This window comes from Callorhinus ursinus, unplaced genomic scaffold (assembly GCF_003265705.2).
Source record: "Callorhinus ursinus isolate GAN/ISIS: 27379988/994484 unplaced genomic scaffold, GSC_fseal_2.0 scaffold6, whole genome shotgun sequence".
NCBI classification, from domain to species: domain Eukaryota; kingdom Metazoa; phylum Chordata; class Mammalia; order Carnivora; family Otariidae; genus Callorhinus; species Callorhinus ursinus.
Window position 1 is genome coordinate 40,881,284 of NW_027397068.1, and position 21,838 is coordinate 40,903,121.

At 35.9% G+C, this 21,838-nt stretch overlaps 2 protein-coding genes across 3 annotated transcripts in view; one reads left to right on the top strand and one right to left on the bottom strand.

Annotated features, from left to right (window-relative positions):
• The window catches only part of CLVS2 (clavesin 2), a 502,444-nt gene that overhangs the window by 363,041 nt on the left and 117,565 nt on the right, over window positions 1–21,838 (top strand). The gene's annotated exons all lie outside the window — the stretch shown is intronic.
• TRDN (triadin) overlaps window positions 1–21,838 on the bottom strand; it is a 356,769-nt gene that overhangs the window by 172,466 nt on the left and 162,465 nt on the right. For both annotated transcript variants that reach the window (XM_073893863.1, XM_073893862.1), the window contains exons 11-12: window positions 18,908–18,967; window positions 18,031–18,090 (exon numbers count right to left, since the gene is read on the bottom strand). In XM_073893863.1, the coding sequence (XP_073749964.1) occupies window positions 18,031–18,090; window positions 18,908–18,967 (120 nt within the window). The remainder of the gene's footprint in view (window positions 1–18,030; window positions 18,091–18,907; window positions 18,968–21,838) is intronic.

Here is a 21,838-nt window from a genome sequence, read left to right on the forward strand (position 1 = left end):
TTTTTGTCACCCCTAACCCTGAAGCCCTAACCCTCCATGTGCTGGTATTTGGAGATGGGGCCTTTGTGAGCCTTAGATAAGATCATGAAAGTGGGGCCCTGGACTGAAAGGATTAGTGCTCTTGTAAGAGACACCAGAGAGGTTCCTCTCTCCATGAGTACACACCAAAGAAAGGATGTGTGAGTACACGGAGTGAGATTGTGGCTGCCTAAAGCCAAGAGAAGTCTCAGAATGAAACCTACCTTGCTGGGCACCTTGATCTTGCAAATGATAGCCTCCAGAAGTAGGAGAAATAAATTTCTGTTGTCAAAGCCATCCATTTTATTGTATTTTGTTATGGCAGCCATAGTCAACTAATATAATAACCTGGCAGCATAGGACCATTTTAAAATGCAGATCTGTAGGCCCCATACCAAGCCAACTAAGTCATAATATATGAGGAAGTGATAGGCTCTGATGTTCAACATCATATCTAAATCCCTGTGAAATAATATTTTCAAAAGCTGGGATGCAATTGTCTATACTGGATATCTGCAAAAATGAAAGGGAGTGTGATTAATAATTATACCAGTACAACAGATGCAAACTGATATGTATGTCACCTTGACCCTGGGTAATCTGATGTTCCCCCTGCCTCTCAGCTGCTGCTGATCACTGAAGATTTTGACCCTGGGTTTGGAATCAGAGAAAACAGAGTTCAAATAATGATTAATTCTCATATAGGCAGTAGGAACTTCTATTCTTGAAAACAAATGAATATGTGATCCTGTTTGTGCATCTGTGAAATGTGGGTGGTGATTTCATCAGTTTATCTTCAGCACCTGAGTGATGGAAACATTGTAAGCAGAAATGAACGTTGACATGAATGATCAAATCTCATTTGAAAGGGAGTCCTGAAGTTTTAAGAAGATAAAACAAGAAAGTGCTGGGAATATAATAGGGAGACAATTAATGTTAGATCTTTCCCCTTTGGCTTTAGTATATAAAATGACAACTATCTCAAGTGACCTAATTTCTATCTTTGCTGCCTTTGGATAGAATTCATTTTTTTAAAGGCTGATATTATAGTTGTAAGAAAACAAATGGTTTCCATAAAGTTTAGAAGTGACTCTTCATCATGTAATAATGGCCAAGGATGGCAGCTTAGATACACACATCCTTTCAAGTCGTTTTCCTGGTTCTACTGTTTTCCTGGAAGAGATGCCATGACTTTTCTAACAGCAAAACTGTCTATTATTATCCCAAAACAATTAACACAAAAACTTTTGAATTCAGTGAAGGTCAGAGGATTAATAGGTTTTATCTGCAATGTGTTTGAAAAGCTAATTAAGACTCCACATACAGCAGAGGAGACTGGGAATACAATATTTAGTTTTTCTCCACATGACCACAGTGAACAAAAGTGAATAGAGAAAGACAAAGTGGATGTGGAAACTTCACTGACAGGAGGCAAATCCTTTTGAAAGGAAATAAAATTGAAAATGCTTCTCCTTTGATGGAAGATGCTTCCTTTATTTATGCTGAACATATTCAGCATCTGCTTTATACTGGCATTATTCTAGGTGTTAGATATTCGGTGTTGAACAAAACAGATAGTCTCTCTTACTTTTTGACTCCTTTTAACCTAGGGACAACCAGATTAACAAAGAAAAAACATTAAAAGTTAATGAAACAAAACTTTAATTGTTGGTAAAAAAAAAAACGAGGGGGAATATTCTTTGCCCCAACACATTATTTAATATCAATGTAACAAACCATCTTAAATGCCAACATGAAAACAAGTGTGTTATTAAAAGTCATCATGACAGGAAGAAATCCATTTTCCTCTGATTCTTTTGCATCTATTTATGAACAACATTCTTCTAGTTAAAAAATGAAGAAAAAGCAGAGATCTCAAAATTCTTTGGGGAACCTTATCTGCTAAAAACCAATTTAAATAAATACTAATCTTTTCTTTCTCTTGCTCTGAACCTCAGTTTCCATATCTTCTATAAAGTTTTGAATGGTTATCTCTTCCAAATATACCATGTTGGATCGGATCCTCCTTACCTCTCATCAACAGTATTTTAATAGATCTGAACTCTACAGTATTTATTAAAATAGCTTTTTAACTTGTATTTCTCTTGGTCTTTCTCCTCTGATAAAATATTGGCAAGTTAATATTTTTAAACATATATATGATCATATCAATCCCTTGTATTTACACCTTCAATGGCTCCCCACTATCAGCCAAATGAAGTGTAAATTAACTAGGTGTGCCCTCAAAGGCAATCATGGTTAGCCACTGACAGATCAGGACCTGGCTTCAAATTTCATTTCCCACTCTTCCCCATGCTGCTCTCTCTCTCTCCATGCTTTACTGGGGCTTTTCTTCATCCTCTCCCACCTAATCTAGGTAGCCTCCTCAGGAGTAACAAAAGTAATCTTGCTACAGGGTATAGAGAAATTACACGAGACTGTAGGTAAGAAATAAATTGATGAGAGATGGGAAAAGAGAGATCAAAAAAGAAAGCCATGATAATAACTTTTATTCCTCCCCTTGGATTCCCAAGCAAGGTAACATAATAACTAGTTTGAATTGAATTCATCATGATGAATCAAAGACCTAATATGTTCCCCACAAAGTAGTGGGCACTCCAAATATTTTTTAAAAAACAGTTGATGAAGTGTTCATGATCTTCACATGAAGATTCCAATGGCAAATCAGTATTGCTTCAATTTTACAAGGAGTCATTTAAGATAAAATAGTCAAATAAAATTGTGCAAAGTTATGTAACAAGCCTTAGAGCTAATGAAAGAAGCATTTGATGTCTTCAGGACTTAACCACCTAAGGCTAAGTTCTAGATTACAAACTCCTCTAATTATCTTCTGTTTATCACAATAATGACAATTATAGGTTTTAAAACCTCCTAGATTTCTAATAGATAATGCAAATTATAATAGAGAGGATATGTATTTTCAAGCAGCTGTTAGGAAAAAAATAACAAAAAGGTGTAACAAGAATTAATTATGAATGACCAGGTAAGAGAAAGGAGAGTGAGTTCTTTCTAACTATAATAACTAGAGAAGCTAATACATGTAACAGCATTATGGGATATGGTGTTATCTCTAATTTGTCTTGGGCTGACTCACCATGTTTATTAATAGTTCAGGGAGATAAACATGTAGCTAATTTTATACTCCAGCTATAAAATGCCATCTTTTCAAATTGAAAGTCAAAAAGAAAGGCAAGTTTAAACTCAGAATAGAATTAAAAGAATCATTTGGGTTTTGTTTTCTCTTTTATTTACAAAATAAAATAAATGAGAGTCACCCTGCTTATAGTAATAAAATTTTTAAATTATAGTACCATACTATTTTCTGGCAACCAACTGCTGCATTGACAAATATAGTTTTATTTCTAAGTCTGATTAAATAAAAATTATATATATATATATATATATATACTCTCAAAAGCAGGACACCATATAATAAGCATGTATGAATAAATATCAGAGGAGAATTATTTTTCTCATAAGAATTTGTGTAGCAAGGTGAGATCTGTCAAAATCCTGATATGATTTGTTATTTACCCCCATGATTTAATAGTTTTTAAATTGCTACAACTCTTCTAAACCTGTGTGGAGGTTTCATTTGATAATGAGCATGTAGGTTGGAAATGATAGAATCCCCACATAAACTAACTTGAAAAAACAGAGGAATTAATTAAATGATGTAACCTAACTGCAGGAGGTCAAGTGGATGGTGGTTTCCAGGGATACCTGCATCCTAGACTTGAAATCCCATTAAAATTCTGCCATCATTCTTTCCTCTGCTTCTACTTGTCAGCCTTATTTTCAAGATTGTTCATTAAAACAAGGGTGTAAATGTGACCAATACATTTCCTGGGCTCTCATTACTTAATTTAACCACCTAACAAGAAGAGACTATCTTCCTTTTGTCTTTTTTAAAAAGTCTGTGAACAAGACTCCAGCCCAACTAAGGTCATTGGCAGGTGGATCAGTGATGAAGATTTGAACCCCCACTTGGGCAACGTGGTTGGAGTTAAAGGGAAGAGCCATACATGAAATGAGCAGGATAAGAACAGAGAAGTACCAGAGGGGAGGATTTTAACTGTCTACTGCCACTGTTTGTCAATACAGTCTTTCATCAGGCAAGAACATAGAGTTTTTAATTGATCACATGCATGAATTCTACCTAACTGAATTCAATGGCACATGAAGATACTTTATACCTAGTATTACTGATGCATCAAACTGAATGAAAACTGTCTCTTGAGCTGCAGTGTTTAACTCCTTCCTACCTTACCTCCCCTTCCCATTCCGAATTGGTTATTCTGGTCTACTTCCTTTGTGCTGACTTTCACACATCCAGTCCTTCTGATGAAGGCTAAATTCTTTCTTAGCAACCATTTTATAATAAAGTTGAAATCCTGGCTTTTGATGTGTGTTATACTTTTACAAGCTCTCTACACACAAGGAGGAATAACTCATACATTAATTAGCTTTCTGCCTGTGGTTTTATTAAAACCACTTGCTAGCAAAAGACCTCACACATTGATTATAGCTGTCATTTTGATAAAATTTGAGTGAGGCTAAAATTCAGTTGGAACAGCAAATTAAAATTTGCACATACTTGTGAGACCCAAAAGCTGAAACTATGGGTTCTATTGGAAATGAAAGAAATTTGTTCAAACACATTGAAATGGCAAAAGGCACGTGGTTAGAAACTCAGTTAATGACCTTGCTGCATGAGAAATGTTACCCTGGAGTTATCTTCAGCCAGTGGTTCATGGACAGCCTTTTTTACAGCATTGTGGAGAACTCAGATTTTACTCTGAGACGTAAGCCTCTATAAGGTGGATGCAGGTGGAAGTGAGGTCTCTATCGGCCCAGGTCCCTGAGTAGCTATGATGAGTAGAGCATTAACACATTGAGTAGAGCATTAACACATAACACACATTAACACTTTCTCAACACATAGCATTAACAAGAAATAAACTTTGCCAAAATTGCTGGAGTTTTTAGGGGTTTTGTTGTTGTGGTTGTTTTGTAGTGCAATCTTACATATAGAGGTCAGAGACGATGGTGCACAAACTGGTGTGATTCTTAAAAATCGTAAGAAAGGATCAGCTACCAAACATATTTCAAAAGTGAGGGTGACAGGATTTAATAATAGGTTGAGGAGGAGAAATAAATGCATCGAATTTGATTCTGAAGATTTGGGTCTAAGCAAAAAAAAAAAAAAAAAAAGAACTACGTGATAACTTACTGTTAAGAAGAAAAAGCTAAGTATAGTGAGCATATTCTGGTGCGTGTATGTGTGTGTGTATGACAATTTGAGTTTGTGGGGGTTTTTTGTAAACCATATTAATTTGGGGATATCTAAATGGTATTTTAATGAAAATGCGAAATAGGCAAAGAGATAGGTGTGGAGTTTAGATAGACATCAGAGCTGGAGACTTTTGGGACTCATTATCACAAAGCTGGTATTAAAACCATGGGACTCTATGAGGTCACATAGGAAGTAAGTACAGAGAGAGAGAAGACACTTAGAATTGAGTCCTGGGGTGCTTCCCCTTTTAGATACCAGAAAGAAAGGGAAGAATCCAGCAAAAGAGACCAAGGAAAAGTGACGAGAGAGGTTAAAACTATGGTCCAAGAGACTGAGTGAATAGAGATCAACTGTCAAATGCTCTTGAGGATTCACAGTCAGCTTTGGTAATGTGGAGGTCAGTAGTAACTTCAACTGGCATTGTATGGGGACGAAAGCTTGAGTACAGCAGGTACGTGAGATACTGGAAGGAGAGTGTAGACAACTCAAGAAGAGTTTTGCTCTAAAGGAGATCTGAGAGATGGGATGCACTAAGGGGGATGCACCATCAACAGGAGGACTTTAAAAAAAAAAAAACATAAGAGATGGGGTAGCATGTTGTATGCTGCTGAGAACGACCAGTCGAAGAAGTCAAGATGAATTTGCAGAGGCGGGAAGTGCAGGAGCAACCAACATTCCTGAGTTAGCAGAGGAGGATAGCATATTATGCCCAGTGCAAAGGTTGTTCCAGAAGTATAAACATTTTAACTACTGTACTGCATTCAGCCAAGAAAGCTAAGGATACAAAGAGACAGATGAAGGATGTTAGTAGATTCAAAGGTCAGAGCTTATAAAAGCTCTCTTCTAATTGTTATTTTCTTAGAGAACTAGGAAGCAAAATAGTCAGCTAATGGAGAAGGAGGGTAAACAGGTGGAAGTTGAGAAAAGGGGAAAACATATGGAAACGGTAGTTTCAGAAAGATGAGAGTCAACTAGTAGTAGAATTACATTCTAAAAAGGAAATAGAATCACAGGGCAGGATCATTTCAAAAGACTCAGCATTGACTCAACATATGTCCCCCAAGCCTGTGCCTGTGAGGCACAGCAGGAAGTAATATAAATTCCTAAGAACTTTGGTGCATATATATATTTTTAGGGAGCAGAGGGTCCAAGTATTTCATCATATTCTCTTGGTAGACTTGTTTCACATGTTCAGTTCCATGGTGGTTTTTTTTCCCTTTGTCCTCTGATTTGTATAACTTGAGTATATACCCACCTCTACATCTGCATAGTGTCTTTCAGGACAACTATTTTTATCTGCTCTGCTCTTGATGTATTTTAGCATTAGCCTTTTCATTTTTTCATCTTTGTGACTTTATATCCTAAGATTAATATAGCTAACAGGATATGGGCAGTGACTAACATAATTGCTATACTTTTTCTTGAGACTGAAATTATTTTTTGGAAAACAAAAGAGTTCTTTTATTTTTTTTTAAGATTTTATTTATTTATTTGACAGAGAGAGACGCAGCGAGAGAGGGAACACAAGCAGGGGGAGCGGGAGAGGGAGAAGCAGGCTTCCCGCTGAGCAGGGAGCCCGATGCGGGGCTGGATCCAGGACCCTGGGATCATGACCTGAGCCTAAGGCAGACCCTTAATGACTGAGCCACCCAGGTGCCCCCAAAAGAGTTCTTTTAATTAAGGAATTATTATATAAGCTCCTGTGACTCCTTCAACTAAAGAGGAAAATCTCCAAACACATAACCACAATTCTTATTTTCAAACCTGAACACTTTTGTTGTCTGAAAGCTTTTTACCCTGTCTTTTGCACCATAAGTAACTGTTATACTATCCCTCCTACCTTAAGTTTATTATCACTGGAATTTTTCCACTGAGCTGTCTCAAGATATTTTTACCCTGAGGACAATTAATCATCATTTCATATATATAATATATTTTACTTCCTTTTTTCAGGGTCCTGGGGTTATGCGGACATCAATAACACATTCTCTGACTAGATTTGGAACACTATTTTATGCTATAGTAGACAATCAGGAGAGTGTGAATTCAGATTATATACAATGACCATTTGCTATGACCTCACTTCCTGGAATCAACTCTTAACCAAAATTGTATTTCTTTATAACTAACCAATTATGAGAGTTTGACAGATGGCTAAATTTTAAATCATGATAAAAAAAAACCCTGCATTTACAAGGTTAAATAATCTAGACATCAGTTTCACTTAGCCTGATGTTTAATTTTGGAAAAATTAAGTCTGATCAGTCTCCTTAAATTCAATATAATCATTCTTCTGACAGGATTTATTTTCACAAATCCCAGAGAGATATCCACTCCTCTTCTGCTTGAATACTTGGAATGGTAGACTTCACTGACTGAAAAGATTCCTTTTTTTAAAGTTTTTATTTTATTTTATTTAGTAATCTCTACACCCAAGGGGGGGCTTGAACTCACAGCTCCAAGATCAAGAGTCTCATGCTTTTCCGACTGAGCCAGCCAGGCAATCCCGAAAAGATTCTTTACATGATCTTCAATATCCTACATTATCTTTCCCTATTTTCGACCATTGAGTCCTAATTCTCAGAGGTAATAAAGAGTAAATCTACACCCAAATAAGAGAGTACACCAAAGTTTTTAATATGGCTTTGATGTTCTCCCTGGTTTCTTGTTTCCATTTCATAGTCCCAAAGTACTCTTTTCTGAATATAATCTGATTTGTTTTAAAAGATCTTTTTTTTTTTTAAATCAAAGATTCTTATCCAAAGAACAGTGGAAGGATTTCATTCTTTTCTCTAGATATAATATTTTAATTAATGAAATCTGCAACTTCATTTACTCTTGTTTTCCATACTATACTACCCTATGTTGAGTTACTTTTCTAAAATACTTAAGTATTCTCCCCATAGGTGGCAACTAAAAAAGTTGTCCTTTATTCTATCCTATAAATAAATTTAAAAAATTAAAATCACATGTATTTCCCCTACCTAGAAATAGCTTCTTGAAGAGAACTCTTATTTTTTTTATTTTGTTTTGTTTTTTTTCCCATGTAGTGACTACTCCATTTTATTGTGGTTTTATTACACTAATTTAGCTATAAGGGAATCAATCCCTCCCTCCCCCCAATTTCAGTCCAAATATTTTGGACAAAGTTCATTTGTTCTGCTCAAGGGATAGGAACTAACCCTAACCTAAGACAGATTATTTCTTCATTCTCACCGCAAAGGTTAGTTCAGGAATGGGCCCATAGAAGCAGTTTTACTCAAATCAGGTTTTCTGTTTGACCTCTCAGGAAGCCGACCTATTCTTTTTCCCATAAGACATAAACAAGAGAGGGTGTAGGGCAGGCAGCACCTGATATGGCCAATTTGCAATCATTTGAGCCAATACCAAGGAATCACAGTCTAAAAAAATGGAGAGATAAATCTCATTTGGACGATATCATTTTACCCCTGGGTCAAGCTGACCTTGAAGAGAGTTTACTCTAGAACTGTAATTGGATAAATAAATAAGTTCCCTATTTTAAATGGCCTGCCACTTGTGAAAGCAAGTATCCTCAGTGATAAACCACTGTTAAAATTTTATGTGCTCCAATCTCCATCCTGTTTAAAAATACGTTAAATGCATCTAGGTCAAATGCCTAATGACATAAGTCTGTGGCATTCCTGTTCTAAATGTCTAATGGGCAACCTACCTGGAAAAAGACAGTTTCCATACTCATGCCTTGCTCTCAGTGGGAGCTCTTGTATCTGCCCTGTTGGGGCAGTGCTCACGGTACATTATAAATGTCTAGGTATTTTCCTTGTTTCCAAGGTCTTTAAAAACAAGTACCATGTCTATTACACTGATCTATCTCCAATATTTAGCAGATTTCCTTGCCAATATTATGCCCTTAGTAAATATGTGTCAAGGGACTGAAGGAACGAAAGCAGGATTTCTATAAAAAAAGAATTAGACTCACAATATATCCCCTTTATTTCTTTCCTTGATGCTTAGGCCTGTCTGCAATATGACCTCAAACTAATAAGGGAAAACTGAAAAGAAAGAAAGGACAAAGACACTTAAGCAATCTACAATCATCATTTCCTAGAGTTGGCAAAAAAATATTTGAGGGTTGAAAAAGACAGTGGGATTTCTTCGGTGAACTCCTACTGCTTTACTAACCGGTAGCCATGGCCAAGTTACGTACCTGCTCCAATTCTGGGTTCTATAAAATGGGCATCATATTCCCCATCTCAAGAGTTGTTGTAAGGATTAAATGAGAGAACAGTGAATACATTTAACTGTTACTATTTTAAAAATGCTCTTGATAAAAAGAATACATGTTGGCACAATTTGCTAAGCTATTTCGAAAATTCACTTTTGGTAAACTGGGAGAAGCTGAACTTGAAGGAAATACCACTTTAATGTTTTTTAGGCTTTACTTTCACAGAATGAAAAATCTTATAGACTTTAGGACATGTAATTTTTAAAAATTAGTAGATATTTCACATCTATATGCTTAAGTGTTTATCTCAGATCACAAGGAAAACTCAGGCTATGTAATTCCCCAACAAACCGGTCAAAATCCTTCCATATCTTCTAATAAAAATATCTTATTTCTAATTGATATCTCACTTCCTGTACCACTCTGATATCTTCTCATTAAAATTTAATTTATGATGTTTGCAAGAGACCACTTTGTTTTGATGTTAAATTATTTTGTTTCTTATTTTTTTTCAGAAAATAATTCATTCTGAATATAAACTGTAGTTAAAAATAATTTATCTAACATGGGTACAGGAAATACTTAAAATATCGATATGCCCATGCAAACAGAGAAGAAATACTTGTAGTCTATTTACTGATTTCTTTCTCATATGTATCTTAATCTTCCCTCTTGAAAGTACTTCACAAAATGCAACTCAAATTTAGGGCTTATTTCTTTCTGTCTTCACTGGGAGAGTAGTTCTGATTCTCTATAGTAAGTATTAAGAAGATTAAAATTAGTTACTCGTATACCAGTCCCTTTTTTCCAGGCCTAATATGTTTTAATATAAGCCCTTTCCCTTTCCGAGGATTAAGATGTATTTAAAATTTTTTTTTTAAATCAAAATACCTTTGCTTCATGTTAGCATTGGACCCAAACACACTTTTGCATTGTTCAAACTAAAAGCTAGAATATGGAGGATTTTCTCCAAAGAAACCACAGCATGGCATGATATTACTTCTCCCTCACCTTTTCTGAAGCAGTTTAGTTTCTATGTGGGTAATCCAGATGTGATAGAAGAGGTAATCAAAGCTATCATATTAAGTAACAGGTCAACAGACGTTCTTGTATTGTTCCATTACAAAATCCTTTGCCCTCTAGAGAATAAGCAACTATTGTCTTACATCTCTGTGATTACAAAACACTTGAAAATATATTCTTTTGCCTTTGGGGAATTCAAGCATTGTAAATGTTTTTAATATAGTCAAGCTGCCATTATCTGAACTCAGACTTGCAACCTAATCTTTACGGGAACAAAATGCTAACTTGAAAGGCATATACTGTTGCCTTATAATTACAGAGCACCCCAAGTCAAGGAGGGGAATTACTAATTAGATCCAGTCTATTTGTGCCAGATTTCCCATTATTTACTTGCCTCAATAAATTTTTTACTAATTTCATTTAGAGCATGCATTAATATAATTGCCCTGATATCACTCAAAAGTGTGTGAAATACCCATTTCTTTGTAACGCGATATTAACTAGATTACTACAAAATTTATAGAACTCTGGAAAAAATTAATCTAGGTTTGAAAGTGGTTAACAAATAATACTTAGCTGATATATTCATCAAATCCTTCCCAAATACATAGGTGCAAAATACAAAATTCAAATATAAGATAACTTTCTAAAACCAAGTACTTCTCAAATAGAGAAGAAGAGATAGAGCGAGCATAAAACCCTATAATAATCATCTCAAAATACAAGTCTGGAAAATAGAAATTTGCTCTTTTAAACGAAAACTTAACAGTGAAAGCATATGAAAGATACTATGTATTATCTTACCCAGTGATATCTATACATATAAATATTTCAAGGAAGTTACTTTTAATTACATATTAATTTATTGTAGTGGTCTGTAATCTGTGCCATGTAAATTATTTTGAGCTCTAGTAGCTCGAACAATCTGTTACAAAAGATTCATAAAGGAAAATAGATGCTATTCTATGTCTGGTAGGCATAAAATTTAATGACATATTCAAAGCTATATGCTTCTGTAAAGTATTATTTACAATTTCTCACTGACAAAAGGAGACTTACACAGAGAAATGAAATCAAATAGTCAAAGATTTTAGTTTGTGCAGAATTTAATTGTATTTGTCACAAACAATAATTAAAAATATGCTATGGAAATAGATAAGGTTGCATTCTTTAAAACAGCATAACCTTATGAGTTTTGTGGGGTTTTTTTATGAATGAATAATTCTTTAAAAACATTAAAGTACTCCTCACAAACTTACTTTTTACCAGTCAGTGAGCATCAAGAACATTTTGATATGTCTTTTTCTAAAACTGAGTCTTTCAACTCAGCCTGTATTTACTATTGGAGTTTTAGTTTTATCACCAGAGCTACCTAATCTTACATTGTGTTTCTTGCAAATGCGTGCTTTTTATAAGGCAACCTAGATAGATTCTTCTTCATAACTTGAAAACACCAACTTTTTACTACTGGAGCATCTGTGGCATTATCTCCAAAAAAGCAGATTATTTTTTTCACCCATGTGCTCATCGAACAATGAATTCTAAATTATCCCTTAGACTTCCATTTACCCCCTGTCCCTTTGAGCATCAGTCTCTCACATTGTGTTTATGTCCATAGGCTCTAAATTCACCTCCCAAAACAAAGCTAAACAAGACAAAAGAGAGTCTCTACTTTTTCATGTAGACACAATTAAAAGACCGTCACTGCTTTCTTCTCCATTTTGCACCGCCACTGCAATCTGGCTTTCTTCTTTCACTCCATAGCAGGTGCCCTCCTCTTTCCTGCCCTCCTGCCACAGCTTCTAAGTAACATTCACAAGGTTGATGACTTTGTGATTCCTGAACCATCCATTTCTGAAATGTCTCTAATACTGAACTCTTTTGCTTTTCCTTTAACCTCTCCACCAATTCCTTTCAGCCTCTTTTGCTTTATTCCATTATCTAATCTCTACATGTTGGAATTCCCCAGGTCTTGATTCTGTATTCCACTCTCTTTTTCTTTTGACACAATCTCTCTGGGTAATCTCATCTACGCCCAGGGCAATAACTATGATCTATATGGATTTTTGTATTTGTAGCTTTACTTCAGGATCCCATCTGAGATCTAGACCCATATATCTGACTGCCTCTTCAGAGTACATGGGTTAAAATCCTGACCCTGACATTTACTAGTGTGTGACGCTGGGCCGGTTACTTAACCTCTCTGTGTCTTAGGTTATTCATTTTATAATGAGGATTAGAACGGTTTGTTTATTCACTTACTATAAATATTGAATGAGTTGGTATCATAAAACAGTTAAAATAGTTTCTGATACAAAATACGAATGATACGTCACATACACTTGAAACTTAACATACTCAAGAGAAAACTCTAGATTGTTTCCATCACAGTTGTTCCCCATATAGGCTTCCCCTCTCAATAAATGATACCATCTTTTAACTGGCTTACCTCTTCCCTTTTCTCCCTCTTAACCATTATCAAAATGAGTATATACTTGTACAAAACATAAATCAGAATGTTTTCTTACACTGTTAACACCCTTCAAGTGTTTCCTATTACACTTTTATTTTATTTCATTAAAGATTTATTTATTTATTTGAGAGAGTGAGAGTACATGAGAGGGGGGAGGGTTAGAGGGAGAAGCAGGCTCCTCGCTGAGCAGGGAGCCCGATGCGGGACTCGATCCCGGGACTCCAGAATCATGACCTGAGCCGAAGGCCGTCACTTAACCAACTGAGCCACCCAGGCGCCCCCTATTACACTTTTAATAAATACAAACACCTACATATGTCCCTGCATATTCTGACCACATGTACTTCCTCTCAGACGTATTGTATGTATATATATATCACATGCGCGTGAGTGCGCACGCGTGCGCACACATACACACACTCATCATATTCACATTCACACATCGCATAAAGATGCACACATCAATGGCTGGATCCTTCCAATATATCAGATTCCAATTTAAATGTTGTCTCTTAGAAAGGCCTGCTTTAACAAGCTTATCTATTTAAATAGCTCCCTAGGTTTCTGTCATTACCCCAAATTTGTTTCCACTATGGCCCTTACTCCAAGTTGTATTTATGGACATTATGTTCACTAATTCACTGTGTGCCTCTCTTATCAAATTGTAAGCTCCATTAGGGCTTATGTTCATTTATCCACCTCTGTGTACTCAGCACCTAATACAATGGCTGGTAGGTACTAGGTAGGCATTAAGTCAATATTTCCTGCAAGAATGCATGCAAGAATAAATGAATGAGTGAATTCGCCCTCTTCTAACAGCTGTTCCAGAAAAACTAATCTGGTTTTTCAGGATCTTTCTTGTAATTTATACTACTATTCAGATAATTCTTGGGGGGAAAAATCATGTTGTAAAGTGTAATAATAAAAGATTTTATGCCATTATCAGTTATCATGTCAAAATCATTTTCATAATTAATAGGCTCATAAACATTACAGGGTGGTAATGAATTTAACTCCAAAAAGTGTATAATAACTGATAACTCCAAAAAGGCCTATCTGAGAGAAACGAATCATAGTTTTGACCCATTTCTATGATGGTCTGTGCGTTTTCTCCAGGTTATAATTGTTTCATTACAAGGAAAAGCAACTTTTAATTTTTTTTAACCATTATCATTTCATCAAGCATTAAGAAAATTATTTCTTCAAAAATGTTATTTTGTGAAATAAAAAGAGGAAGAATAGCCATGCTTCTCTGATCTATGGTTTAGGTAAAGAACAAGTATGTCTCGTGGGCTCTTCAAACTGCTGCATTTCTATCACGCTGCTTGATTGAGCCATATTTGTGCAATTCAGGACTTCAACCACCTTCTCTTATTATATGAGTCTTAGCTTATAAAACATGTCTGTATCTTTACGGTAGAGACCTTGGGTAGCCTCTTTCAACTTCCTTCCAGTTGGAAAAAATGGAATGCCAAAACCCCACATCTTCCAGATTCACTTGTGGTAGATGTAATTCCACCCGTCAGATGCACCTCCAGGAGACTGAAAAGCAGAAATGTTTTGACGGAGGTTATTTGGATGTGAGTCAGTTGCCACGGCTGGCCTCAACATTTCCAGGGTCCAGCCTGCGAGTGTCAAGAAGCAACTTCAGTGACTGCAGCAGCTTCCTGACCGGCTGACTGCCCTGGTCTCAACAATCCAGGAGCAGCCCCTTGACTGCAGTTCTTCCAATCCTTCCACCACCTGTGTATGCATCCACTCTCCTGTACAGAAGCCCTTCTGCTTGTCCTAACTTGAGTGGCGTGTTATGTCTAATGCTCAAGTCTGATATAAGCATAGGGAGATGGTTCTTAGAAGTTTTATATCCTTTCTTGATTGCTTTTTTTCATGGTATTCAGGCTGAAACATACCTCATGACACTGAAAAAATATCCTCGTGACTTTTTTTTCCACTTCATACAATGTTTTTTAAGTGGCAGCTATTTGTTTGCACCAGGACAACTTGAAATATATACAAAACAAGAGATTATTATAATGACCCCTCATGCACCAATTACCCAGTTCCAACCATTATTAATTTGTGAACTGGCAATTTTATATCATGCAAAATCCCACCCACATTTTCCCTAGAATAGATCATTTGCAAAGTGTGATTTACCAGTTTCAGGCAGTAGAGGCTCATTTATCATAGAATTTAAGTCTTAGGTTGATTTGCATCTACATAATTATAATATATAAATGTAATAAAATAAAATAACAAAATAATATATAGGTAACTTTATATGCTATATAAATGTAAATAATATAAAAGTCAATATAAGTATAAGAAAATATCATGATAAAACCCATAAGTATCTAAGCGTATATTATGCCTTGTAAATTTTCTACTCTTTGGGGCTAGAGTAGTAGCATCCTACATTCTGCCATATTCTTCCAACTATTTTAGGAAGAAATGACATATGTGCCCCAGCTCTTCAAGATTTCAGGTTATTTTCGATTTCTCTCATTATCTCTGGAAATTACTACTTTCACGTTTCAAACTGGCTGTTTTTAAACCATATTGCCTCTCCCATGAAAATACAGTTGGAGAATTATTAAACTCTCAAAAGAAGCAAGAGTTAAAACCTCTGTATCTGTCTATCTGTCTGTCTCTCACACACACTCATACACATAAACACACACACAAGTTTGAGTATTTGGGGGTTAAGCGCTCGTAAACAAACAATTTATACATATTTCCTAGTTTTAAGAGCCAACAGTATTTTTTGTCATCAAAAGTGAAAATGACACACAAACACACAGGGAAAACTGGTTCCCAGAAGGACAAAGTTGTTTTTCAACACTAGCTGAGCAGCCCTCCCAGGTATGCTGAGCAACTGCCCAGTTCATTCTCTGTTTCCATGGATGAGCACAGGAGCCCTGGCCTTTTAAGAAGTGGATGAATGAACTCTGACCTTGTGGGAAGTGATACTGGCATAATCAGTTCTCTTGCCAGTGGTATACCACCTCGCTTTGACATGACTGCTGGGCTAATAACACAGGTCTCCCAGTAGCAGAGAAATACCGAAGTTTCCCATCACTCACTGTACATAAAGGTGTGTTGCCTTTCTCCTAAAAAACTGAAACCAAACCAAAATGACAACCACACACATCCTGAGTTTTGGCAAACGTATTTTTCTGATTTTGCATTTGCAAACATAAAACAAATACTTTGAAGGTTACAATTCAAAACTTCCTTCTGCAAATACCTGGCAAAACTGATGGCCCAGAAAGGAGAACCTTGTTTCCCTTTAGCACCCAATCACAATCACGGCACAGGTACACTGACCCCAGCAACCAAGTTCTCAGTATCATCATATAGTCAGAATTGCATTTTCCCTTTCTTATGATAAGATACCTGTTTCACCAGGGACATGAGGAAAGCTTTAAATCAAACAAATTGAATGAGTGTTTGATAATACAACAGACTCTACAGTAATCCATCCCTAATAATAAAAATTTGAATGCAAAGTATTTGGCAATGAGTTCTCAGACCCACAGAACACCTGGAGGTCACTTCCTGAGCATTTCATGAGTCATGTACCATCATGCAACTCCTAATATTTTATAATTTTTTTTTTTTACCCTGCTTATAGCATGATGTTGAGGATTTCCTGCAATTCCTATTTGCTACTTTCTAGTATCTAGTTTGGCATCCTATCGTCTCCCTTTCCAGGATCCTTCACCATCACGTTCCCCCCACCCCAGCATAGGCTCTATACTCCCTAGGAAGAAAAAGGTCTTCCTGATGCTATCCAATCCTGTTCTCGCCACACAATGGCCTACTTTGAAGCTCTCTCTTCAACCTCTCCTTCACTGAAGCTTACCTACTGCCTCATTTTTTAGGGTGTTGTTTCCAGCCTATTATTACACAGAGAAGATCTGGAAATCTCATTCATTTTAAGTGTTAATAACTGAGAAGAATTAGTTTGCTACCCCGTATACACAGGTCCTTGGAGATTTGCATTTTAATAGAGGACAATTCCTTCATAACTCAAAGGAATGGAATATCTCTAATGGTGGAATTTCAAGCATCACTGACACCAGTGGAGGAAATATTTGGGGTGAGAACACTTAACACCAAACCATAATATCTCATGGTATAAGACAACTATCTTTTTCACCTAGACTTAAGCTTAACCTGAATAGAAGTTGGTATTCATGTTTGAACAAGAATTAAAGCACAACTAAGTATAAAGCAAAACTCTAAGCTGTTGAACAATGCTGTTTCTTAATGGGTTGCATTATTCTCTCTGAGCTTCTTTGCTTTGCAAAGTGGTGTTATTATGCTATGTAACTCTTCTCACTTTCATTATGTCTTCACCAAGATGGCGTTAAAGGTCTCTTCAGCTTCACTAAACCTTAGACAGGTTTCTTTCTGACCTTAGGCTCCTGCCCTCCCTTTTCTAAGAGCATTTACTTCAGAAGACTTGTATTTGTAAATTCTTGCCCTGCTTCTTTGAGATAAAAATCTTTTTAAAAGGCTCTTTCCATCCCTTTGAAATGTAATCATCAAGAACAATAGTACCCAATCACAGAGTTTCCGTGGGATAGTAAGAATCTCACTCCTTTGGGGTGTGTTGCTCCAAGTTGTAAAACTACACTCCGGTCATGAAGTCATTAAGTTAAGAAAAAAGTTTACTTTTGCTTTGAGTGGGCCATTTAGCACACACAGATGGCCTACAACCCTCTGCCCCTTCCAGCTTATAAAAAGCCTCCTGCTTTTTATTTCAGTGAAATTGAGTTCAGAATGAGTTGTGACCTCTCTCCTCTATTACAACAGCCTTGAGTAAAGTCTTCCTTGCATGCTTAATTTTGTCTAGTGCAATGTTTGCTTTGACGGCTTGCACATGGACAGATTTAAGTACCTATATCCCAATTTGTTTACCTTGCCCCAAGATCTTCTCATGAGCAAGCATCATGAACATAAGCTGACTAAGGAGACAAAATACGATACCTTTTTTTTTCACATCAATGGCAGTGTCCTTATCCGTTTTCTTTTTGACATCTTCTTTTTCTGGTAGTGAAATGGGAAAATTATAGGCATTTATCTAGTTAATTCTCATATATGTCAGGGCACACATGACTGCCATTATGGCATCCAACACATCTTCTATAGAGTAATCTGAAATCAGTGCCATAGTCATGCCAAATATGAGTAAACTAGCACCTTCATTACAGAATAGTGGCTCTGGTGTGTTTTCTCTTCAAGAAGGGAGAAAATTTTTGCTAAGCTCAAAAAAATTTTTTTCTCATGACAATGGAAACATTAAATGCCATTATTAATTATGGTATAATTCAATAGTTTTTTCTGAAAGACATTAAAAGGAATATATTGAAAGTTCTCTGGGCTATCAGGCCACTGGAAGCATGCCAGAAGCTCAGAAATCTCTGGAGCTCACTTGGGACTTCAGATGCACTGTTTTCAAATAGTAACAAAATACAGCAAACCAATCAACTAGTTTTTCCCCCCTATACATTCTATAGTTGTCCTTTTGATAGACACTTTTCATTAAACTGAATGAATAGGAATTCTTATATTTGTATTTGCAGTCAAACGAAGTACTGAATTAGAGAGAATTAAGCACCACTCCCCAGGAAGAAAAAGATTCAATCAGTAACAATTTGTAAAAAGTGTTAAGGCATGACTTTTCTTTTTAAATATTTATCAATTTCAACTTTATTTGGAATAGTTATAAATCTCAAGAATGTTCGTTGACAATAACAATATAATTATTAATTATTACTCATTCTTTTCTAGAAAACAAGAGCTTTGCCAGTAGCATTGTAAAGGGATCTTAATTGACTTGTGTGTTAGTTTTTAAGTTACTTACCTTTCTTTTTTGTTTCAGAAGTCACTTTCTTCTCAGCTTTCTTCTTTTCCTCTTCTTTTTCTAGAGAAGAAAATTTAGTACAAAAGAAAAACCAAGATTTGAACGAAGCCTTTACTGTTAAGTCAGTTCTACCTCCAGATAGCTTTGTGACTTTGAGCAAGTGATTTAATCTCACTAAGCCTTATTTTCCTCATTTGTAAAATAATAGTACTTCCTTCAAAGTGAGCTAATGTTTACAAAGCACTCCGTACAGTGCCTGGCTCAGAGTAAATGCATAAAATGGTAGGTTGCTAATATTGTTTATCAAATGAACAAGATAGTTTGAGCTTTCTGAACCAAGCTATCGCTTGGTGCCTAAAGTAAGATAGTAATATATGAAATTAAAATCTCATTTCTGAGAAAAAATACTGCAGGTAAGCTAAAAGAATTACTATTTTGTTTTCTTTTCGTATGTTCAATGTCATTAGAAATAATACCCTAAGGCCATTAATGATATCTGTTTTGATTTAAAAGTTTCTCAAATCTGCTTCTTGTCAGCAGGCATTTGGAGCTTGGTGACATCTGTCTGGCAGTATGTTGGGGACATAATTTCCACTGCCCTTTCTGAGTGGTTATATCAACAAGGATGCTTAGGTTTTTTGCACCCAGAGGTTGCAGAAATTCTGGGTGCCACAGAGAATGGCATGTGTGCTTCCAGACTTCTCCACGGAAGATTTCTTTTTCAGAGATCTGAGAAAGTCTTGGTCTGACAGCAGAAGGAATCTCAAATGCCTCACTGTAGCCACGTAACAACTGGATATCCCTGGACATGGTTCTGGTAAGTGTATTCATTTCAAAAAACAAAGTGCTATAGAAGCACAGAATTGTCGAAATGGAATACTCAGTGTTTTTAGGTTTGAGTAAGGTTGATGATGGAAATCGACTAATTTTTATCCTCAATTCGTAGTGCTATTTACCTTATATTTGAAATACCTTTCTCTTTGTCCCTTGTCTCTCCTCACAAGTATAGATGCCAAGCTTTCAAAGATTTTCATTACCCAGAACTATTATGAGATCGTTTCTATGCTGAAGAAATTCAATGCATAGTTCTAGTGTGAATGCTGAACTTGTCTACTAATGATTGCATCTTATTAAATATAAGAATTAATTCATTCCCTTAGGTATAGAGATTTTTTTTACCTACAAGATCAAAGACAACACTTTCAGTGTTAGAAGTATAATTTATAAAGAACCCCTTCTCATGACTCCTAGAGATAAGCTCATGTCGTAGGAAGAAATGTATTCACACTCTTGTCTGAATGTGTCTGTGGTGTACCATTACACTTGCTCATCCAGTCAGAAGGAGAAAGTCAAGAAGTCCAATTGTGATAGTTCCAGAGTTAGAAATAAACCAATTGAGTTCCACTTTGCCTTTTCCTACAGGTTTATGCATATTAAATATGTAAATCGTGTTTCAAATTCTGAATAAAGATGTTTTTGATTTAAGTATCATTACTTTCAGTTGGTCTGGGAGAAATTTTACATAGCAGGGCGTTTTCCATCTTATCTAAAAAATGCATATGCCAGACAATTGAATAGGCATTTGCTAATTGTCTGTGCCAGAAAATGGGTTAATTAAAATACAGATTGCTTGTAAATATTTCTTAGCCCTTATCAGACATCAACCTGCCCTTATCAGACATCAACCTGTAGTCACAATAAGATCACAACTCAGGATCCAAGTTTCTCGGTTTCCTAATGTCGCTGAATAAATATTTCATTTAAAAGTGCATGCCAATTAGTCAATCTTACATTGAACTTCAGAATGAAAGTCAGTATTTGAGGTCATAAGATGAAAAACGTTCTTTTCATTTTTTTTTAAAGAGGATACTCTTGTGCAATAAATCCTACCCTTTAAATTAATATAACTGGAATTTTATTGTGGTGATACAGTATTCTTGCCTTAGTTCAGATTGAATTAAAGCTTCCATTTACACTCTGCCTGTGATTACGGCCTTACACTGAGAGAGTCATGAATAAAAGCAGAAGTCCACAAAAAGCAGGTATAAATAATGTACTTTAATAACATTTTTATGAATTAGACCTTTAAGCTGTAGAAATTCTGGGGGCCATGTAGAAAGCTGGGGCTTACTTTATCCATGGTGAATTCATTTAAAACATCAACTTCTGAAGATTCAGCATTTCTTCAAGCACGATTGTCTCTATTCTATAGGTGATTTGGCAGGAGCAGAATGAGTGGAATTATAAAAGACACCATAATTTAATTATGTCCTGCTTGGAAATGGAAGTAACCCACATTTCTTTTATGAAAATTCTCCTTCCCCTATTTTCTCCCTCAACAGTCAACAATACTCTTCCCTTTCCACCTGACTATGCACCCAAATATTTCATTTCCCCCTCACCCTGTCTTCCAGATTCTTTGCTGTTTTGTTTGTGGCAGCTAGAGAAGAGTTAGAACATTTAATGGAATTGACTTTCAGAGCGGTAGCAATTAAATGTGTCTGTAGCATGTGAACTTATCAGTGTACTGCCTTTCTCTGGCAAGAGTGTCGTAGGCCCTGAAATGATGGGTCTCTCTGGCAGGGATCACAGGGAAGGCTGGTTGAGAGAGAAATCCTCTCCACAGTTAGCAGCTCTGAGCCACAAATATGTTATTCGTTTCTGCATAAATTAACATCAGATGAAAGAAAAATTAAATGACTTACTTTTTACTTTCTAAGCCCTTACAATGGGCTTTTCTCTTGCTTTAAAATGTTTTTATGCCCTCTCAAAGCCAGAGAATGAACAATAGTTAATTATGATTGTGAAGCTTTCTAAGATGCCTGTTCCCAGCAAAAAGGGAAAATAAATGCAAATGTTTAATTTTTCATCCTATGTTTTGTGAGTCCTCTCTTTTCCTTTCTACTGTAGAGACTATCCAAATTTTACACG